The sequence below is a fragment of the Epargyreus clarus genome, unplaced genomic scaffold (assembly GCF_041222505.1).
Source record: "Epargyreus clarus isolate Ecla_fem2 unplaced genomic scaffold, WU_Ecla_fem_2.2 ptg000018l, whole genome shotgun sequence".
Taxonomy (NCBI): domain Eukaryota; kingdom Metazoa; phylum Arthropoda; class Insecta; order Lepidoptera; family Hesperiidae; genus Epargyreus; species Epargyreus clarus.
In genome coordinates this window covers 1,995,459-2,017,747 of record NW_027332226.1, presented here as the reverse complement: position 1 = coordinate 2,017,747, position 22,289 = coordinate 1,995,459, and the positions used below count along the sequence as shown (strand labels likewise).

Below are 22,289 nucleotides of genomic sequence, written 5' to 3'. Positions count from 1 at the left end.
TGCTCTAAACAATATTTATCTCTATTGCATTGTCGCGAAATATAGATAGTCATCGTGAAGAACGAAATTGACTATATTTACTAAGATACGAACATGATATGTTAACACAATTTATTTACAAACGTGTAATTGTAATTTTCTTCCGACTTGAACTAAAATTGCTAGTGGTAATTCTCTAGTAATTAATATAATTTTGTTATAGTAATATCTAGATACTAAAATTCTATTCTAAAAACACATAACTTAGTTTAATAGTTCTGAAGCTGAAGTACATAAATGGACAGACATACAAGAAACTTACGTGACGATCATAAAATATAAAATTGTAATGCTAACTATAATTTCATTCTATCGTTTCAAAAACTTTTACAGCTTTTCAATGTGAAAATCTAAGTCGATACCGTATGATTTATTTTGAAGCTCGTAAGTTTCCTAGATCTTAACGTCATTTCTACTACACGCGAGCTCTATGGTCATTTCTATGCCGATCGGCGTAGCAAAAAAAATTAACAAGTGCCTCAATTTAAGAAACTATCATTATGTGCTTAACGAAGGTGGAGACATTCCGTCCACCTGACAGGCTGTCTCCTGAGCCTTCAAAGGAAACATATTGAGCTTGTTACTTTTTGTAGCCTACTCAATCAGGTCTATGTGACTATGAGTTTGCTGGGGCCAAGTGATACAAATATGACGGCTTCCTATATTATGTCTTATACCTACATACCATGTAAGTATTTGCAAGGTTTATTAACTTACCATATTGGGATATGTGGATCAAATTTGCAATAAAAGTAACTTAATTTTGCAATTATTTTTTGAACTACTTTCAGTCAATCGATTATACCATACTTAACTATACCTAATCATGTGCTGGTAAGTAAGGCGTCAAATAGTAATATAAATGTCGTATTTAGGCTCGTCGAATTTATTTCGGATAGTACTGTACCTACATGTGTTAAATAAAGATTTATTAGAATTTTCAATATTTTTCTCAAACAATATCATTAAATTGTCTTAAAAAAAATTAGTGTTTTCAGTTTTTTCTGTGCTAAGTACAACTAAGTAGACCTCCCGTTTTAAAACATTTCAGTTATATTATTTTTACAATAAATTGTAATCTTTATAATGTTTTATAATGTTTAAACTCCTCGGCTGTAATGAAAAATATGTTCGATAACATTGCACTTGTATCAATCGATTTTAATGTCTCCGTTTACAACGATCCGACCTTATTAGTAAGTTTTTCTCAAGCTCATAATTGCTGTTCATAACGATTACACTCAATCAGAACGAAACGCAATAACTTCTAAACCGAAAACCTTTTCTCGGAAATTTTATTACAGTAGCACCAATTTAAACCAATTTATAAAAGCAGTGATAGCCCCGGAATGCAGGTCACAATTCCGTTGCATTTTTTAATTATTCCTTCAACTATTGCTTTCTATTCTCATCTTTATTTTCTAGATGCTACAGGTCGGAATCGCGCACTCACATCTCCGAACTGTTCAACTAATGGAACTACAAATCCTTCTGAATCGGGGCCTGGTATTGTCCCTGTTCACTTTATTTTCTCCTTATACCACTGTCGCCTACCTTTTTCCTTTTAACGCGGACAATTTTTAAATGGCTTATGTTTGATTCCATTATTGTGTGCCAATCAGGCTGAATTACAATGTCCTTTAGCAACGGCCGAACTGAGTAGGAATCTTTATTATTTTTGTTACAAATCATTTATTTATACGTTTTTGCATCGAGTAAACAAGGCAGCTGTACGCTTTATTTAGATGAGAGCGAAGTTACTTGAATGCGTCCCTTGAATTTAAATAACTTGAATTTGACGCTGCGAACACTTGCGGACAAGTATACGTGTACTATTTTTTCTTGCTAGATACTATCGTTTTCTATAAAATGTATTGGGATATCAAAACGCTAGAGAAAATTGCATTTCGCAAAGCTTTAATTATGCAAATTTAAATGATAAAATCAACGTGCGAACGCTATGTTCTTAAGAAGATTAATAAAAGCATGTATCGGAGTGCCTTTTTATCAGCGTGACATTCGTTATAGGCGCAATTTATAGAAGTAACGATACTATTAAAATTTCTGCTCTAACTACGCTTGTTTAATCGCAAAGAAAAACTAACACGTCTGCGGGCGAATTAGGCTATTACTTTACTTTAACGACATTACAACTCTGATGTATGGCACCGCTGTACCTGTGGCTGCTTTAAAAACTTCATTGAAGCCGTCGTCAACGGCGATTTTTATCTTCAAAGCGTCGCAGGCGAAAAAAATATTAGCAGCCGCATTAAAGTTCCTAATTGAGACGTGTGAGACAGTCAGAGTAACACTCACAAAAACGTTTTAAACACTGTGTGTTAACGAGAGTGTGTAATAAATCTCATAGTGGCCACTCTTATCTCTATACTGAGGTAGCCGATAATAACCTGTGTCAACTCGGTTGAAAATTTAAATATAAACAACTTAAGCACTTTAGTATCAATCTCGGTGCCGACTGTTTCGCCACTATCTTCCCGTGTCATATTTCGAAATGTTCGATACAGTTGAGTTATCATGGCTCGCGGTGTACACGATTTATTGTTTCATTCGGTTTATTGAAAATGTTATTTTTATTGTTACCGATGTTGAGTTCTAGTTTATTTGACTCAAATGGTCGACTACGCCTACAATGTTGGATGTATCGGGCTTGTTGAGTAGGTATCTAATGGGTTAAATAACTTTTGTTTGTCAATTCTTAACTTGTTAAACGTGTTAAGTTTGTAGTAATGATACTACTTAAAGTATTTCTGCATAATTTCCAAGATTTATTTCTCATCTGATCTATTTTTGATTGATTGAGGAGGGTAATGTATTAGAACGTATGTACCAATGTTTAATTCGTTACTACGGCCCTACACCCTAAACTGAATAACAGATTGTAACACATGTGGTGTCGTTCATCATCATCATCATCAACCCATTATTGTCTCACTGCTGGGCACGGGTCTCCTCTCAGAATGAGAAGGATTAGGCCATATCCACCACGCTGGCCAATTGCATATTAGTAGATTTTACATACCTTTGAGATTTTTTGTGTAAATCTTTCAGGTATGCAGGTTTGGTCACTATGTTTCCCTTCACCGTTTATGCAAGTCATAATTTATTCCTAATACGCACGTAATTTTGAAAAATCAGAGGTCAGACCCCTCGATCGAGTGGCCGAGTTTTTAAGTAGTTGGGATGTTTTTGTATTTTTCGTAGGTAAGTTTTAATTGCATATGTATAAGTCAGTCATAACTCGTTGTAAGTTCACCTACCTACCGGTCTAGTCTGTCATCGTACATCGAGCCAAACACAAAGAGGAGAATTGCTAATTAATTTTTTAAAGCGCATTATGTGTTAATGAAATGCCTGCCCACACTTCTTTTGCAAATGCTTTTTCTCTTGGGTAGGTATATAACAAATAGTGCATCATTATTTTGTTTTAAAATATTAGCCTAGTGATTCTACTTTTCCTTGTATGAGATTACTTTTGCAAATGCTATTGCTCTTAGGTAGGTTTATAATTAAATGTGCATCATTACTTTGTTTTAAAATATTATGAAGTATAGTGATTCTGGTTTGCCTTGCATAAGATTATTATTTTTATTAAATTGAAGCAAATGAGGGTAGGATCAACGTGATATATTTGTACATATATAACGGTGGATCTACCTATAGCCCATCACAGATGCGTTGCCATTCCCAAGGAAGATGGTTGTCTCATATGTAAGTCGAATTTATACCCTTCCACCAAAATTCCACCACTTCACGCTATAAATAGGTGTGACGATGGTACCTCCGTCAAACCTTAGGCCGTTAACTTTCAAAATTACATACTATCCAAACTTACAGCTCAATCGTTTAAGGTACTTAAAATGTCTGTTGCAAGACCCATACATAGTAAGTTAATCTTGTAAAAAGCACCATTTTGTCTTCCAATAAAGCTGATAATTTTTTGAACTTTAACTATACCATTGTGCTGTGGAAGGTTTTACATGCAACAATGTACCATGAAGGCATCCATCAGACGTTCAAACCAATAATAATAAAAGGCTCGATTCGGCCATTGTTTCAATAAACACTATAGTAAGTGCTTTCGTTATTCAGACCAAAGGAATATATTATACCAATTGGAATCTTTTTTAAATAACTCTCAGACGTTTCTCATGATGTTTTTCTTCGTTAAAGCAAGATTGCTTATATTATTGCTATATAAGCAAGAATTTGAAGATGGTAGAACCCTTTGTGGTTCGACTCCGGCGGCACCACCGCCACACCTATTTCTACCTAATAACAGCAGTGTTAGGCGCTGCCGTGTTCCGTGTTGAAGGGTGTGGTAAGGGAGACATACTTTTCAGAGGCGTTCCAGCTTAGTCCCCAGTCCAGTAGTAAAAAAAAAAGATTATGAAAATTAGACTCGTTATGGTTCAACTCCGGTGGCACCACCAACAAAGTTATTTCTGTCTAATGATAGCAGTGTTATGCGCTGCTATGTCCTGGTAAGGGAGACGTACTTTTCCGAGGCCTTCTATCTTAGTCCTCAAGAGTGTTTCGTAGACAATCTTTTGTGGGCCAAATAGATAGATTCATTACTGAAAACGGGCATTGGTGAACGTAGATTTTTGATGTAGATGTTATTGTAATGGGTCTTTTCAGTTTGGACTATTTTCTGAGACCATAGTACCCATGATAAGAAATACTTAGGGTTATGAGTGCAATATTTTCTTATAATTAAGATAGCGGACGTCTTAGAAGGAAGTGATTTCAATGCACTTGAAAGAACTTTGTAATTCATACGGATGAAGACAACAGCTTTAATGAAATGACTAATATTATCATAGGCTCGAATCCTCGGCCTTAATGTACCGTAATAAGGGCTCTAAAAGTATTTGCAAGCAACCATTTATCTTCGCTACAGCCAACGCAATTAATCAGGGCGCGTTGTCACGTACAAACAGCGACTCCGGTTACACGACTGTCAAATCTCCACACACGATTACATACCGAATTCCGACCAAGTAAGTGTGAAATTACCCGAACGCTGACAGCCTTGTGTCGCCGACTGTACAGTGATAAAAGAAAAAGATGATTCCGAGCTAATTATGGACAATGTTGGTGAGTTCTCCTTTTTTTTCGACCACTTAGCACCTCCCGACCAATTTGTTCTCTTTTCGATCGAAACGCATTTCGGATTCAGATTGGAGGCACGACTAACGCGAAATCGCAAGTCTTCATTACTTTATGATGTCGAGAAATTAATCACTCGATCAAATCGCAATTTGGATCCTTGAAACGGTTCTTTAGTGGAATGATTCGTATATCGTAAATCAAGTTGATCTCCGCTAACCTGATATTCAAATGATGAATGATGATTATTGCCTTTAAATTCCGATGTAGAATACAATAAAACTGCAGATTTTTCGCGGCTTTTGTTAAATTTTAAGTGTTAATGAAGGATATATACTTTAATGATATAACCACTGTAAAGATACCACCGCTACATCTATTCCTGTTTTGTAATAGTAATATTAATCGCAGTATTTTGTCCTAATTAGTCCTGAGGGGCACAAACACATCCTTGTTCGACTTGTATATGGGACATCAGATATTTTCATAAGACTAAAGTAGCAAACGAGCATGCAGTCCACCTGATGGTCAGTAGTCACTGCCACCCATGGACATATGTCACCAACACCGTATAAAACAAAACTTCCATTTGAAATAGATCACCAGTACTGAAGACTAAGATGAGCCTCGTATATAAGACATCTTGCATTCGCACCCTTCCATCGAAACGAAATAATTGTTTTAAGCTAGAAATAAGTGTGGCAATGATACTTTCCCGATCGAACCGTATTCATTTCACCTTAGTAAAGTTAAATATATTACATCACTCCACATTCAACAGTGACTCACAATTAGATAGCATACCTCGCTATTTCAATTTAATAAAAATAGAGCATAAACCATACAGAATACCTCAAAGAAATCTCTGTCTAGTAAGTAGTAAAACAAGCTTAACAAAAACACACGTCAGTTGCTGATGACCATCCTCATTTAGCTCCACAATGAATTATTACATGAGCTTCCGTTAATGCCAACCAGTACTACAAGGTCCCGTTACACTCCCTGCGAGTAACTAAACAACTATTAAAGGGAGTATTTTCTCATTCTAATAGTTTTTAGTTTGCTTACGAAATAAAATATATTTTAAGCGATTATGGTTCACTTACAAATGTCAGATTTGTCTTATACTATCCGATTGGAATATATTTTAAAACTGAATTGACAAAATGAAGTGTATTACAAACTGTATTCTTTAATAAACATGGTAAATAGGTTAATTAAGGATTCTTCTTCCAAATAACCCTTCGTGGTTTAACTCCAGTGTATGACTTTGTGGGGTGTACCTAAGAGAGTCAAAAAATCATAGGTACATTATTCGTTTGGAAGAAGTCCTCGGGGGTTGCAAGCGGACTCTAAAAGGATTCTAATGCTATTGGAAATGGATTACAGTTTTTGATAGGTGGACTCCATTCATCCAGTGGATTGCAAGGACAATTTATCATCCTAAAAAGAGACTATTCATGAATTAGGATTTTCAAGGGACAATAGACTAGAAATTAAATCTTCATATTTTAGTTTCAAAGCCATGAGTACTCCAGTTTAACATATTTCTAAACCTTAAACACTATTCATTTCATTTAAGATACTTGAAGAGATTAGCTTATCTCTTCGCTCGCGGTGAGATTGATGGCTAAGTCAGGACGCACAACATTCCATCGTCTAGTGAAATCCTATTCATTGGCCGTCATAACAACAAGGACCTCACATAGGGCCAATCAATTCTAGTAGAATCAAATACCCCTAATTATTTATGATGTTTATCTTCTGCCTAGATATATGTTTGCTAACCTTGGGAAATTTTAAATTAATAGTTTTTCTGTTTAGTTTGAAAAATGTTGTGTTTATGTTTTGCATAGTACCGTATAGTTTGCAAATGACCGTGCCGACAATCTGATATAGTAGTAATATTGTTTGTAGTTGCTGAAATATTCAAAGTAAGACATTTATTATTTAGTCTTGACCATTTTAGTGTATAATTTGTCTCATTAAAGGCTGTAATCACAATAACGATGACACTCTCTCGATCTATAGAAATCGAGATGCTTCTACATTATGTAATATATAAGCGAAAAATTAATACAAAGTTGCCAATTGTGTTTTACCTTTTTCGGTAACTTATAGAGCTTTGCTTATAGAGCAGAGTTTACTTATGTGCTAAGTAAACCCTAAGATCTAAGAAATTGCAATGAGCTTCACTCATTCTTATCACTCGGCAATCTTTACGCTAATTAACGTATTTATAAATGGCGAACATTACTCATATTATAATCATTTTAAATCTCAAAGATTATAAATTGTCTGCCAGTATTCTTGACATTTTTCTTGCCTTCATTTTAGATACCATCGTTTTATGTTTTGTAAATTTTCATGTATATCAAAAATCTTATTCCTTTTTCCTTTTCACAGATGTCAGCGATAGACCCAGACTGCGGGGTGAACGCCATCGTCAACTACACCCTGGGGGATGGTCTCGCCAAGCCCCAGTTCTCCGTCAAACCCGACTCTGGTGAGCTCTGCGTGTCGGCACCCTTGGACCATGAAGCTTATGCTGACTTCGAGTTTCCTGTCATCGCTACTGATAGAGGTATTTACACTGCCTTTCTATTATTTTTAAGTGGATGGTGTTTTCCTGTTCTATTTAGTCTTTAGCTCTACTGATAGTGTATGAAGCTCCTGTATTATGTTATCTTTAGTTAGTTGATGATTTCTCTTATATAATCGTTAGTAGATGGTCCTACTTGATTTGCTCTTCGTTGCTTGGGGATATTTAGAATATTCCCTAAAATAGTAGGGGAGTATACCTGGGGAGCGGCCATGCTCCAAAAGTTTTAAATCAGAGTCGATATTAACAATGTGTTTGGTAAACTTTATTAGTGTATCCGAATCATACGGCGTTTCATTCATCCTTTTTTGCCTAGTCCTAGTCATCATCAATATTGCTGTTGAATAGTAGGGCTAGTGGTAAAATAAGGGATAAATAAATACTTAATTAAAGTAATATTGTCGCTTTTGTTTTTCATGTTTTGTACTTCTTTATCCATTTATACATTATTCGTTTATGGCTTATAAACGGGGACACCGTTCAATATTATTAATAGTATAGTTTACTGTTTATAAAAAAATTAAATAGTAAACTATACTATTATATTGTTATAGCTACATTTATAAATTATTTTGTAAAGAAATATTATCTGTTTACACATTGTCAGAGTAAAACCACGACTATCATATAAATTAATACATCATAGAAGCAGTAAGAGCAAGGATTACTAAAGAAATAAGCAAACAAAACACAGATAACGTGGCTATGGATAACGAAGTACAAAATAATAACTCATTACGAAGCATGTCGAGTGAGGGACGCGGACAGCAGATACCGACCATGCATCATTAAAGCTTTATTACCAGCACATTGTAGAGCGCAATTACCGCATAAAATAAAAAACGTCCCTAACATTTATCGAAAGGCAATAAGTTCAACGTTGACAGGTGGCGTAAACGCACAATATAACCATATAAGTATACGAATATACGGAATCAGCTCGAAATAAAGCACCAGCGACGCTCGCGAATAAATTCCAAAAGTGTCCGTCGCCGTTGTCTCTGCAAGCCCCAATTGATTTATGTGCCGAGAAGCGACCAACTATTACTTCGCGTTTTTATTTCGACCAATCTGCGACCAAGCGGCGACTGGAAAAGGGAATTTCGGTAGTAATTTCGGCTTTCGATAGTCAAACAGGATTGTTTATAGCGGACCAGCTAAATCTTCTTGATTTAAAACAAATTGAGTTATTTAGACGTTGGAGAATTTTTGATTAATCTTACATTGTTTAAGTATGATGAAGATGTTAGTAGTCGATATAGTAATGTAATATAGACAGAGATTATTCAACAATATATTGTATGAAGACATTTAAATAGTTCAATAGTAACAGTAAATCTCAACCGACAGTAACATCCTAGTGAGAACACATGGTTCGTGCATTTCCTCGTTTTGTACTGCAACATTGTATACTAATCTCTTCTTAAGAATAATATGCTCTTTAAACATAATACAAGTTTTAGTAAAAATATCCTGTACTGAAATATTGCGCCACAATTAAATCCAGTCGTAGTCGTCATTTTATTATCTTCGGACTTGAACATCGAAAACTCGATGACATCCGCATAAATCAAGCGGCTGTCAATTAAACATAGCATTACAACAATACAAACAATCACGAGACCAATTATTTATTTATTCGCAGGGGGCCTGTCAACGACCGCCATGGTGAAGATCCAACTTCTCGATATCAACGACAACGTTCCCGCATTCACTGTTAAAGATTACAATGTGTCTTTGAAGGAGGGGAGGATATCCTCGACTGAACCAATCGTTGCCGTCTCTGCAACCGACGCTGATTCTGGTAGATTCGGAACTGTTACGTACAGGATTGTTAATGGGAACGATAATGACGTATTCAGGATAGACAGAAGCACTGGCGAGATTTTTGTTACGAAGCCAGCGTTAATCCAAGCTAATGGAAAGTTTGACTTGGAAATATCAGCCACGGATGGTGGAGGACTCACCGCACCCCAAGGAGCTACTGTCCATGTTAATGTGATCCCTGCTGGCGTTGGGTCTGCACTGTTCGACAAGCCAAGATATAATTTTCGCGTGCGAGAAGACGTCCGAAGTGGTACCATCGTTGGCAACTTGAAGGCTACTGCTGGAGATAGAGGTAAGTCTTTTATATCATTATATTTTATTTAGTAATGGGCATTATAAAATTTGATAGAAAATACTTTAATAGATAAATGTCATTTGCATACCGTTCCCAATCTATTTATTTAAAGAGGTAGTTTCAAGAAGATAGTGTAATAGCTATACAAGACAAAATACTCCATTAAAACCGCTTTACTAGCAGCCCCGACAATAACGTTCACCGAATAGAAAGCAGTACGGACAAACAAACAGACGTTTGAGATTACATACAAAGAAAATCACTTAGAGACAGAGTAAATATTAATGTTGGAATACCAAGGACTACCGGTGCAACGAGTTACCTTATAGCTTCATTTTGCTTTAACAAATTTATTGAAATCGTGCCACTTCGGTACTGTTTTAAAGTAAACGCTGATAGCGGTTCGGTTTTAGAGGTGTGAAATAATAAAAAAAAAATGCTAATATATAAGTATTGTATGCATACTAAGTAGTTATTTTACCAATAGAGAAATTAAAATAGTCAATCGAAAAAACATAGACGTAGAATACCGATAAAATAATATGCGTGATATCATCAAGTCAAAAATTGTAAAATTCAATATAATTGGATTGGATTCAAGCCAAGAAATCGAAGTGAAGAAGCTTTGCCATGGGAATCAATTTGTCATTGTTGCTAGCCAAAACATCTGCACGTACTTTGTACGCTAACAGGCTGAGCAATGTGTAAATGGAATTTTATCACAAAATAGTGCCATTAAATGCCTCTGATAACGTCTCTCATAGTGTTGTATTTGTCGCTTATTTTGATGATGAGTATGTGAATTTTTCACAAGTTATCCTCTCTTCAATAAGTTACAATTTACGTAAGTATCACATTTGAAATATTATATTATCTTATTTATATAATTACTAATTAATACATTTTCTTCATTGTATCATCATTAAAATATACTAAACGCTATCTGATCACCTCAATTATTACAACAATAAATCTATTTTGATTCATTTTGACTTCCTAAGTATTATTAAGTTCTTTTAAACCCAAAATTGTACGAGAACTCGTCTCGTCTGCTTTATCGCTACCTCCTATCGCCACCGCTACCTCCTGTACTTCACACTGGGCCTCTAAAGAGCAGATATCTATGCACAAGCACATAATCGCCCATTGTCTGAGGCCACTATCACGAGCGCGTGATGAGCAACCGTCGTTTGCTTCCACCTCTTTATACTCTTCTTGACTTTCTAATCTTGGTAGCTTTGTATTGAAATTGCCCTCCAGTGGTGTTAACTGGGTATCACTTAGATAAGGAATGTTTGAAACAAAAACGCGGTTGATAATCTTTTCTGAGAGTGAATGGGCATCAGTCGATGCAAGGGCACTTTTCACCCTTAGAATAGTTTTGCTAATCAGAATATTAATTTGGAACATAACGCGTTTCATGTTTGTATGAAAGATTCTCTATTTTAACACTATGTTAAGGACGGTCCTATCGCTAGAAAAGATACATCTTTAAGGCAATTGTTGATTAGAAAATAATAAATAGAAAGAAGTTTACAGAACAGTTATATAAATTCAACATTGGACCATCGTTGAAGGAAGTAAAAAAACCTCTTTGCCAATTTGCCATTATCAGCCACAGATTCCATCTTCAACATTGAAGTAACAGCAAATATCCCAAATCATGATGTAGAAACTATGGACAAGATTAAGGTCAGAACATGTACAAAGGGCGTAGACCGGCCCTACACGCAACGACGCGATCTATGAATCACAAGGCAGTCGCAACAATAGTGAGGGCTCGTTTCCATTGTGCCCTTTATTTATGCTACGTCACTGGAGGGTATAGAAACGTTAATAAAATAGTACCATATGTCATTGATTATGAAAATTTGTAATCACTTCCAAATATGATTGGATCTTTTAAGATAAGCTGCTGTATTTTGAAACTGTCACGTGAATTTCACGAAGTAGCAGTATAAGATTGAGTTTAAGTAGTCCTGATCTATATAGTTGATTAGTACAAATGGGCGGAAATGACCCCATAAATCCTGTTAATTTTATCCTGATAAATGCTCTACTTTTTTTCATAAAAAATAAAAGTCTGTCAAGTTATCACTTGATGGCAGTGTGTTCTCAAGTCCCTATCAAGTCAAGTAACTAAGGAGTTTAGCCATATTATATAATTTAATTAATTATATTAACAAACATTCTCTGTTATAAACTTCCACTGGAAATGTCATGATGATAAGATTTTCTTTAAAAATAACTTCAACTATGTCAATTCAATATTTTCTGAAATGTAATTGTCGGAAAATGCACTCCGATGCACCCTAACGTGCCACACCAATAATTTGAAAAAGGAATATAAATATGCCAAGTGTGAACCGGGCTTAACTCGGAGCGGAATTCCCATAGACAAGTGCACGTAGCGTAGCGGCCCGCGTTCAGTGATTTACTGAGCAGCCTCGGTACAGGATAAACGTGGGGACTTGGTACTGACTGGCGGGATTGGGAATGATCGCTTTCGTTTTTAGATTGTTTCTTTCACATACAATAATTATAATAGGAGTGTATAGGTAACAGAAGTTTAACAGAAGTAGAACCTTTGCGGTTCGATACCGGCGGCACCACCGCACCTATTTCTGCCTAACAATACACGTGTTCTAGCTTAAGGGGTGTGGTAAGGGAGACACTTTTCCGAGGCGGTCCAGCTTAGTCTTCAGGGTAGGAATGTAGTCCTATCTGGGATTGATTACAGATGTCCATGGGCGGCGGAAGCCACTTACCATTTGAAAGACTGCACACACTTTTGTTGTAATAACAGAAATAAGTCTAGATTAGTTCGTTAACAAGAAAAATACCTCATTTCTAAATATTAAGCTATAAACGGTTTGTATATGTATACCTTCCTCCCAATAATAGAATTATTACTTCATGTTTACTATAAAATATATTTATTCATACAAAACATTTACAAATGTGACAGGATTCTGTTTAGTTGGAAATAAATCCAATCGCTAACAATACGTAAGTCGGTCCTTGAAATCGATTCCGATCTGTCGCAGAAGGCTAAAAGTCACGGGTTTTAGTCATTTACTCTTTGAATTCGCTCCGAGTCAAGTGATAAGTTTGTAAATGCCCTATCTTAAAGCATGTGTTGTACTACAAACCATTAGCGATAAAAATATCAAGCGACAGAAATGAAGCAAAATAAAAAACTGCAGAATTTGTTAGTATAGAGTTATTATTAGTTATTTTATCATATCCCCATAAAACTTTTGGAAAGTACCACTAAAATTATCAAAGGAAAGCATTATTTATTATTTATTTATTTTATTGATCTAATTAAAACGGCCGAGGCACTTACTTTGAAACGCAAAGTAAGTAAGTAACGCAAGTAGTTTCAAAATAAACCTTAAGACTTTGTTTATCCTTTGGCTGCAACTCTTTTTATGCCAGACTTCTATCCAATCTGCTCAATGAATCTACGCCGATGAATGTAGCCAGAAACGGTCATCCCTCCAACTTACATCCTACGTCGCTGACTTTTGTAAATCAGTCAATATACAAACAACTCTCTTTTGGCTCGTTACTCGTTACTCTTCAGCGATGTAACAAGTGCTTTACCTCAGCAAATCACATTGTAATCACGATCGGGTACCGTTGATATTTTAAAGTAATTGAAACGACTTTACCACAATTGTTGAAGGCTTTTCATATCGGATTTCATTAAATAACCAATAAATAATGAATGCTTTTGCACAAATAATTGTTATTTTACTTTATAAGTTTTTTTGGCTTTATCTTGCTGAGGAAGAAGTTAAAACATATTTTGTTTATATATTTCGATATTGTAATACTATTGTGTATAAGTATTGCATTTGCATTAAGTATGCTTTGTTGAGTAGAAAAGGACTTTGCAGTCGATCTCTTGTAACTCTGTAACCACCTTTAAACAGCGCAGGTTCTAATTGAAGCCGATCACAATTGCATTAAAACTTCTGAGGACGGATTTCCGGATGGCTGTGTCCACTTAAGATCAGATTCTCTTTTTAAAAGTACATTATGACATATGAGTATACGTACGCTATATAACTGTTAAATACGAAAATAATCGTGAGACAATACGAGTATCATATGTTTAAGATCCTCAATTGGAAGACACTTGGTCATCCAACTGAATGAATAAGGTGATATTTTTACTCATAAACAACTTTTATACATAAACATCTCTTGTACTTATAAGGAAGCTCAATTCTACATCAATAAAAGTTTTAAATCTGTGTGGCATACGATATTAATAAATTTTATTGTAATTAACCCCATATCAAAGGGAGCAATATTGCAAATCAAATCTGTAGATTGAGAAGATATCGTTTAAAAATTATCCCACATTGTATTCTTTGCGTGTGGTGCAATGGAAACGCTTATGAAAACGAAGTAGCGATTTGGTATTTTTTTAATATTTAATATATATGTTTGAAATTTTATTACTTGCATTCCTATTTCCTCCAATCAAGTCCTTTGCGAACGAAGTGGGACTTAAAAACTTTAGAGCTCGTATTTTTTAATGTACTCTGCGTACATCGCTTTTTTTCGTAAAAAAATCAAAAAGGAACAAAATGTAGCGATGTTTTCATGTCGTCTAAGCGTGAAACCCAGAAACGCTATAACATAAAATCAGTTAAAAATATTTTTTATTTTGCAGACAATATGATGAATATGCATATAAAACGACGTTCATGTTGAAATCTGGTACAGGCACTTATATCCACTTATTTGCGTAAATATTCGTCTACTAGCTAGTACTTAAACATCCCTAAGTAATCAGTGTAAAATACTACTTCACTTATCATTTCCTTGCGGTGTATTAGATAATAAAGTCTGCAAAAAACCGTTTCCATAAAATATACTTACATATCGTTGATACAAATATCGATAATCGCGAAATAAAGTAGCTACACTAGTATAATTGATTACACTTTTCCAAACAACTGTACTATAATCTGCATAAACGATCAGCTATATAAATATTTTCAATATTAAGCGTTCGCGCTCAGGATATAGATATGAAAATGTCTACAAGTGCCGTTTTAACCCGCTTTATCGATCAACTGGTTTGTAACTCGAGTTGAGCAAAGAATACCGATTCTACAGTAGTGACTTGACACGAATAACGAATAACTGTATCAATTTAAACAAGGCAAATACTTATTGTCGGTAGTAGAGTGGGTTTTATTGTCATTGAAGTAAACTAGAACATCACTACTTAACATTTATATGTGCTAGGAGTCTTGTTTCATGCCAGTAAATAAAATAGCAAATAAGTAACAATTAGAGAATTATTTATTAAACCTTATATCAGTTTCATTGTGATACCTTTGTGGAATAGTTTTGAGTATATCTATATCATTTATTTTTGACACGAGTAATATTTGGGACTATAGGTACTTGCCACAAGTATACTGACAAAAATAAAAAAATCACTTACATAAGTACGAGTAATATAGTAAAATTATCCTATTAATATTAGATAGTTAATTGTATCAGGCGATACTTTGCAGAAATCCATGCTATTAAGTTAAGATTAAAATTACTTCGTAACAATCCGCTACAAATATGTATGTTGGTATATATTTTTAAACCATGCAGTATGTACCACCTTCCCACTAAGGATGCGTGCAGATGCAAAAAATTAAAAATATACACCACCATACATACCACCACAAACACGTGTTTCGCTCCAAAACGGAGCACCATCAGGGTAAGTAGACTTTACGACGGTTAATCGTTAAGTGACGCTGTCAACCAAATGCATGCCTTTTATAATGGTATTTGTAGCGGATTGTTGCGAAGTAGTTTTAATCTTAACTTAATACCTATTAATATTCTTCATACCTTAAAAATAATTACTTTTAAAGACGCTTTCTACACTTGCAGCCCCAAGCACAAAGACACACACAGAGACGAATACGAATAAGTGAAGAAATTTTAGTAAATAATCGTTTCGCTTGTGGCTTGCGACCGCGGGATCAGCGGACAGGCCAGCCCTGGGTTTAATTAGAAAGAGCACCATAATATTTAAGTTCAATGCTCAAACGCACGCCCCCACCAGATTTATAGCCAAGTTGCCTGAAGATAAGCATCCATTAATTAAAAAAATATAATTTAATGACTCCGGACAGACGTGTTTCAAATGTGATTGCTTTAACTGAACGCTGGGGCACAACAAATTTGTTTGGATGTAGGTTTTATGGCCCACTGCTGGGCATGGGTCTTTGACACTGCGGGAGGCCTGGGGCATTACTGCGCTGTTACAATGTGTATAGGGGAAGGAGGATGTATGGATTAGTAGCTGACCTGTGTCGTATATATTTTTTTTTTTATAATATGAGAGTAGCAGACGAGCATGCAGTCCACCTGATGGTAAGTGGCTACTGCCGCCCATGGACATCTGTAATCAACCCCAGATATGATTAGATATTCCTACCTGAGGTCGGCCACAGATGCGCCGCTACCCCTGAGGACTAAGCTGGAACGCCTCGGAAAAGTCTATCTCCCTTACCACACCCTTCAAACCGGAACACAGCAGCCCCTAACACTGCTGTTATTAGGTAGAAATAGGTGTGGCGGTGGTGCCGCCGGAGTCGAACCACAAAGGGTTCTACCACCTTCAAACCTCTTAATTAAGGCCTGCAATTAAAAGGCCTTCCTAGCCCCTGTTTGAGGCCTGACTGCTATCCAATGACTAAGACCGTCGGCTAACGTACCCTCCGAAGCACGGAAGGTCAAAAAATTTTGCCACCAATGGCCACCCATCCTACTGTCGACCGCGCCCTTATTGCTTAACTTTGACGATAGTTTATGATCTACACGCCGCGGGATTGTACGGGCTTCGTTATATTTATTGCCATTAGAATTCTTATTTTTACATTTTTGAACTTCTATAGTAAATTCGAGTCAACATATTGCATAAAATGTTAAACATGAACACCGTTTATTTCGTTATTTGTTAATAATACATCTTGATTACGTGTTTCAACATTAATTTATTGACGAGACGAGCAATTATTATCTCTAGTATGTAGTATATTATCTAAACATCGAAAACAGGTGTTACGAAATTAATAATGTCTGTATTTGAAACCGGCTTGTGTAAGTCTGAGATTTACAAGCCAAATTTAAGTAATTATGTTCGAATGTTTAAAAGCTTTTCGACTAAACTTTTTAATACTCATTAACAGACTTCAAAACAGTAAAAGTTTTTGGAACAGTAAAAACAAATCTGTATGTAATTGTTTTGTTAGTCAGTTTTGGACAATTCGCGTGACGGAGCGGTCACCATGCCAATCTGACGTGTAGAGGGTCCCGGGTTCGTTCCTCGGCCAGACAGATATCTAAATTATGAGTTTATATTTCTGTTTCTGGTGGGTCTGGGTGTTTGTGTATTCGTTTATGTATGTTTTCATGTAAGTGTAAATTAATTGTTGTGCCTCATAGCTGGCCTTGAGTTTCTCTTGGAATTATGGTCCATAAACATTACCATGGTATTAATAAAAATGATTCTTAAGCTCATAAACCTACATAAATTGGACTATCTAGGGTGCCAGCTAGTAGGGACTCAAATACCTAAATATAGATTTAAAGACTAAACACAGTTTGATGTTGCATCTGTATTTGCAATGAATGTCTGATTACTGCCTCATATCGAACCCGGCACCATTTGCGTGTTAGACCGACAACCACTGCGCCTCAAGCTAGCAATTAACTAAGAAACTTGCACAAATATGCTTATTTGATTTAATCAAAAAGATCTAAGCCTTTAACCTAACAATCGGTCCTAGACTTTATCTGAACATCTAGTTCTCTTCTGTTCTCTTTAATTGCCTGAATAGTTAATGCAAGACTTGTACACTCTAATCAAATCTTTAATTACTGGTTAAGACCACACGGGATATAGCAAGATACCGTTTGACATTTATATAATTGTACCTTATATAAGATTGTCTAAAATGTTGGTATTGTGGAAAATGCAATAGCATTCCATACGATGTTAGGTCAATTATTATTAATCAATGGCATTTTATTTGCCATGTAATCCATTTTATATGCCACGGAATACTTTTTGTATGTCATTCCTGGGCTAGTCTAATATCACAACTAGGTAAGACTTTCTAGTTTGACTCTAAGGCACCACCACCATCCTTTCTTCTGCCTAAAAAAAGTATGGGCATTAGGTACCTATTATTTAGTACACTAATAGCTGATTTTACAAACCAAAATAATGAATATAAGTCATTATGACTTTATTTTCGGCTTGGCGGATTTTAACATATGAGGTGTCGTTGGAGTTGTAAAAATTGTGGGACATAGGCTACATTTCTACATTTGAGTTAATTATATCTAAGCAGTCTGTTTTTTTTTTAATAATTACTAGTTTGTTAACAATCATTACAATTTATTTTGTTAATTGCAATTATTTTCGGGCGCAACTAAGCCAAATGCAACATACTAAAATCTATTCCGTTTTTGTTTCGAAAAATTGTGGCCGATTCACGCTTTCTTGCATCGAGACTGCTGAAAATTTGAAATTCAATCCAGTGGTAGGTAGCCGGGAAGGGGTCTGCCGAACTGGCCGGGGTCAGCGGCCTCGGGCTGCGTTTTTGTCGCCATTCTAGACTTCTTTTTTGAGAGTCCTCAATTATTTTTCGACTTTTTACCTCCGTTATTCGGTCTGCAACTGAAATTGTTCACACGATTTATGTTCGCGCGTTAGCGGTTACGTTTATCTTAAACCTTGTGTTTGTGACTCGGTTCGGGTTCACAATGCCCTTAAATGTGAACGTACTGAGAAAATTGGTTCAGTATAAGTCCGGATATATTATGACTTTTGGTGTAAGAGATACTTGTTCTTGAGATACTTATTGAAAAACTTTGGTGGTTCCTGTGATTATTTATAAAAATATATTTTAATGTGTTGTATGTGTATGTCATTCTATTACCTGCATATTTAGGCTTCATAATATCGCGAAATTCACAATATGAAGTCAATAAGCTAATATATCTATTAACTATAGGTAAAGAAAAAAAATCACTTTCTATTTCACAATCTTAATTAAGCAAACAAACATTAATCATTAATATTCAAACAGCACGAACTATTAGAATCCAAACAAAATCGTACAGAAACGAACAATCCTCCGATAGCATAAAATAGGCACTGTTAAAAAGCGCTTTCAAGATGGCCACCGATATGCAATCAGAACAAAGCCTTTCCGAGCTTAATCCCAGCGCCCTTTCGAGATAATCTGACGATAATTAATTCATTAAACTCAAATCGGGAATCGAACAGACGCTAGGCGATCTCTACAAGTCTTAATTGAAGTCAAATGGGGCTCGTGAGTAAGATAATCGAAAGCCATTAATGATTTGAATTTAGAAGGGCAGTGTTTTGAAACAGGGCGGGTATGCCACTGATATAACAGCTAACGAAATGAAATCGAAGTTACAAAGTAAACTTGGTGGTAAGTCACTGTCATATATGTAATCGACCCTCATTGGTGAAGATTGTTCCGTTATAGCTTTGTTATATCTTTTTTATGCTACAATGTATCGAAAAAACTCTAAGCCTATGGTACAATTGAGGATATTGGAATGCCTTTTTACAATAATATTTCTACCGCCTTTTCATGGTGGAGTATGGGAGAGACATAAGATGGTAGAGCCAGTATTATTGGACCGGGGAGACTACTGCCACACCTATGACAGGTGTTAAAATTTGGTTTCCGCGGCAAAGTGTGGATGCCGGCTGTCTTCCATATGCGGTGGCCATGTTAGTCTTCAGGAGTGCCAACGCATCTGTTATCGGATTTAGATAGAACGATATATGCTATAGATGTCCATATGCGGCAATGACCACTCGCCATCACACATGTTTATTACTTTCTCAATTATATAAAATAAGCTTCAAAACACAATATACTAGTGCAGCTCTGCCGTTATAACGTAGAAATAATCATGAAAGTGGTGTCATTATAGTCAAACCACGATAGGTTATATTACTTTTAATTTAAAAGTCTTTCAAATGGAATTGGACTGAAACTAATTATAAATTGAGTGGAAAGCCAATGAATTCAGTTGAAAAGCCATAAAATTTCCTACTAACGTTATAATGCTTGGAAGTAAAACCTAGCGTAATCCGCTTGCCGTTTTCAAATTGATTGGCCCTAAAGGCTAAACTTAAGAATCTGGTCTCTTAATTACATTTATACTTAAATAATATGCTATTAATACCGATTTTAATGGACTGATGGAGATCTAGCGCAAATAAAGGGAAGTTGATAATTTTGTAGTTTAATTTTGAAACGGTAGATTTGCTTCTTGTATGGCTAAGAAATTACATTAAAACAATATATAAACTGATTTAGTACTAAGTGATTGACTATTGGAGCGAATTTTAGTCTCTCGATTTGGGAATTCTTTTAAAATATGTTCGTAGGTATTAGAAATTAATTATCATACAAATAAGTCAAAGAAAGCTATAAGCCGAGTGTAGACCACGATAATTGTAAACGACTGGGAGTTTTGTAAAAAAAGTTCTCAAAATTATGTAATGTCTACCAATTCCCACTATTCCAGCGTGGACTAAACGCTATCTGAGGGAGACATGTACCCAGCAGCGGGACAGTCATGACTTGATGATGAATATAAAATGTATGCCCATGTTTCCTGTATTTTGATGTGTCTACTGACTTCACATTCACTGAACAAGCATCCAATCGATCCTCAACCATACAAGTTGTAGCAATAAATAAAACGAAACATCTCCTATATTGATTAAATTAGGCTTCGACGCATAAGGTCTGGTCCTTAAAAAGACTGGACAAAAAATATTTTTTCATTGATTCGGTAATCCGAGAAGGCAGGCCTTATGATAATTTAATGGTTACAAGCAACCATGAATTTAGGGGTTTAGAAGTTATGGGACAGAAATCCTTGGTTTATGCTGCTAAAGTCTTGTGGCCTCTGAAAGCGAATTAACTTTACCTACGTTTATATTTGGCTCCTGGAATTTTAAATGGATGATCAGTCGCTTTTTTTTAAGGATTAATTAGGTTCTATTTTAATTTTAACGTTCGTCTTTCACTCACGTCTGTTAAAAATATACTTTACAAAAGTGTTGTTCTCAATTGTTCTTCAAATGGAACTTAATTTGTGTATTATATATTATATTTATGGACTCAATAAATATATGAAATTCGTCGGCAAACCAAGGTTACCGAATGTTTGCGAATCATGACAATGCCTTGATTTCCACTCCCAAAGCCCAGTCTATCGGCAGATCTGCAAAAATCGCCGAAAGTCCCAACTCAAAAACAAACACCGATCGCGGCATTAAAAGACGCGCCCGTAAAATCTTCGAAAATAAGACAACGCTGCTGACTGTATAAAGAGGACGGACAAAGGGAGGACGCGGGGGTGAAGCGGGAACGCGGGGGACCCTGGACCAGTTACAGAAACAAAGATTGCCGAGAACGTCGACGAATAAGTCAGTATATCAATCTCGCCGCGTCAACTGTCCCGGCCGAAACGAACCACGAAAAAACTCGCTCGCAAAAAAACGCGCCAGTAAAAAAACATTCGACAATGAATCGCATGCGCTGTGAGAAGTGCCAATTAAAATTTGATAGATATAAAGCGGTTTCCCGTTTTCGGTGCACCCGGTTTTCGGGTAATCCGCGAGTTTGGGGTTTGGTGGAATCGCAATGTTTTCATAGTAGTTCTTGTATGGAGAGATCTTTTTAAACCCCAGATTCTGAAACTGCTATTGGATGGTTGGTCGTTTTAAAACATTAGTTCTATTAGTTCTATTAAGTAAAACCTACTGCTAACAATAGCAGCGTTCAAATATTTGTTTAGAAACATATTACTGTATTTTCTGTGAAGTAACAAATGATGCCCTAACTATTTACAAAAGTAAATATGAACAAATGTAAAATGGCCGACCGTTTCGTTTGAGTTAGTATTATTCACAGTTATTATTCGTATTGAATTTCATAAGGAGAAGTAGTAAATAGTGACTCACAATACCAATGACTGAACAAACACAGGACATGCTTAATCAAACAAAAAAGCTGAGCTCACCCACGCTCCTAGTTGCAAGGATACAATTAAGGGGAAAAATCTCATCTTTAGCAATACAACCTTAAATGTAGATATCAAAACAAATTTAAAGGACAAAACAATGTATGGAGCAGAACACGAAGGCAATTGAACATTTGCGTTTGATACTAATTTAGGCATGGATGAAGCATAATTAACAAGACTGGACCCAGTCGGTAATGTCTACAAAGAACATTTCCAGGGAATTTCTGGTTTTAATGAATGTATCCAATTAGATATATACGATGACTA

At 35.7% G+C, this 22,289-nt stretch overlaps 1 protein-coding gene across 1 annotated transcript in view; it reads left to right on the top strand.

Annotated features, from left to right (window-relative positions):
- The window catches only part of ds (dachsous cadherin-related 1), a 363,453-nt gene that overhangs the window by 322,866 nt on the left and 18,298 nt on the right, over window positions 1–22,289 (top strand). Inside the window, exons 3-4 of the mRNA XM_073082577.1 lie at window positions 7,576–7,753; window positions 9,417–9,890. Of these exons, the coding sequence (XP_072938678.1) occupies window positions 7,576–7,753; window positions 9,417–9,890 (652 nt within the window). The remainder of the gene's footprint in view (window positions 1–7,575; window positions 7,754–9,416; window positions 9,891–22,289) is intronic.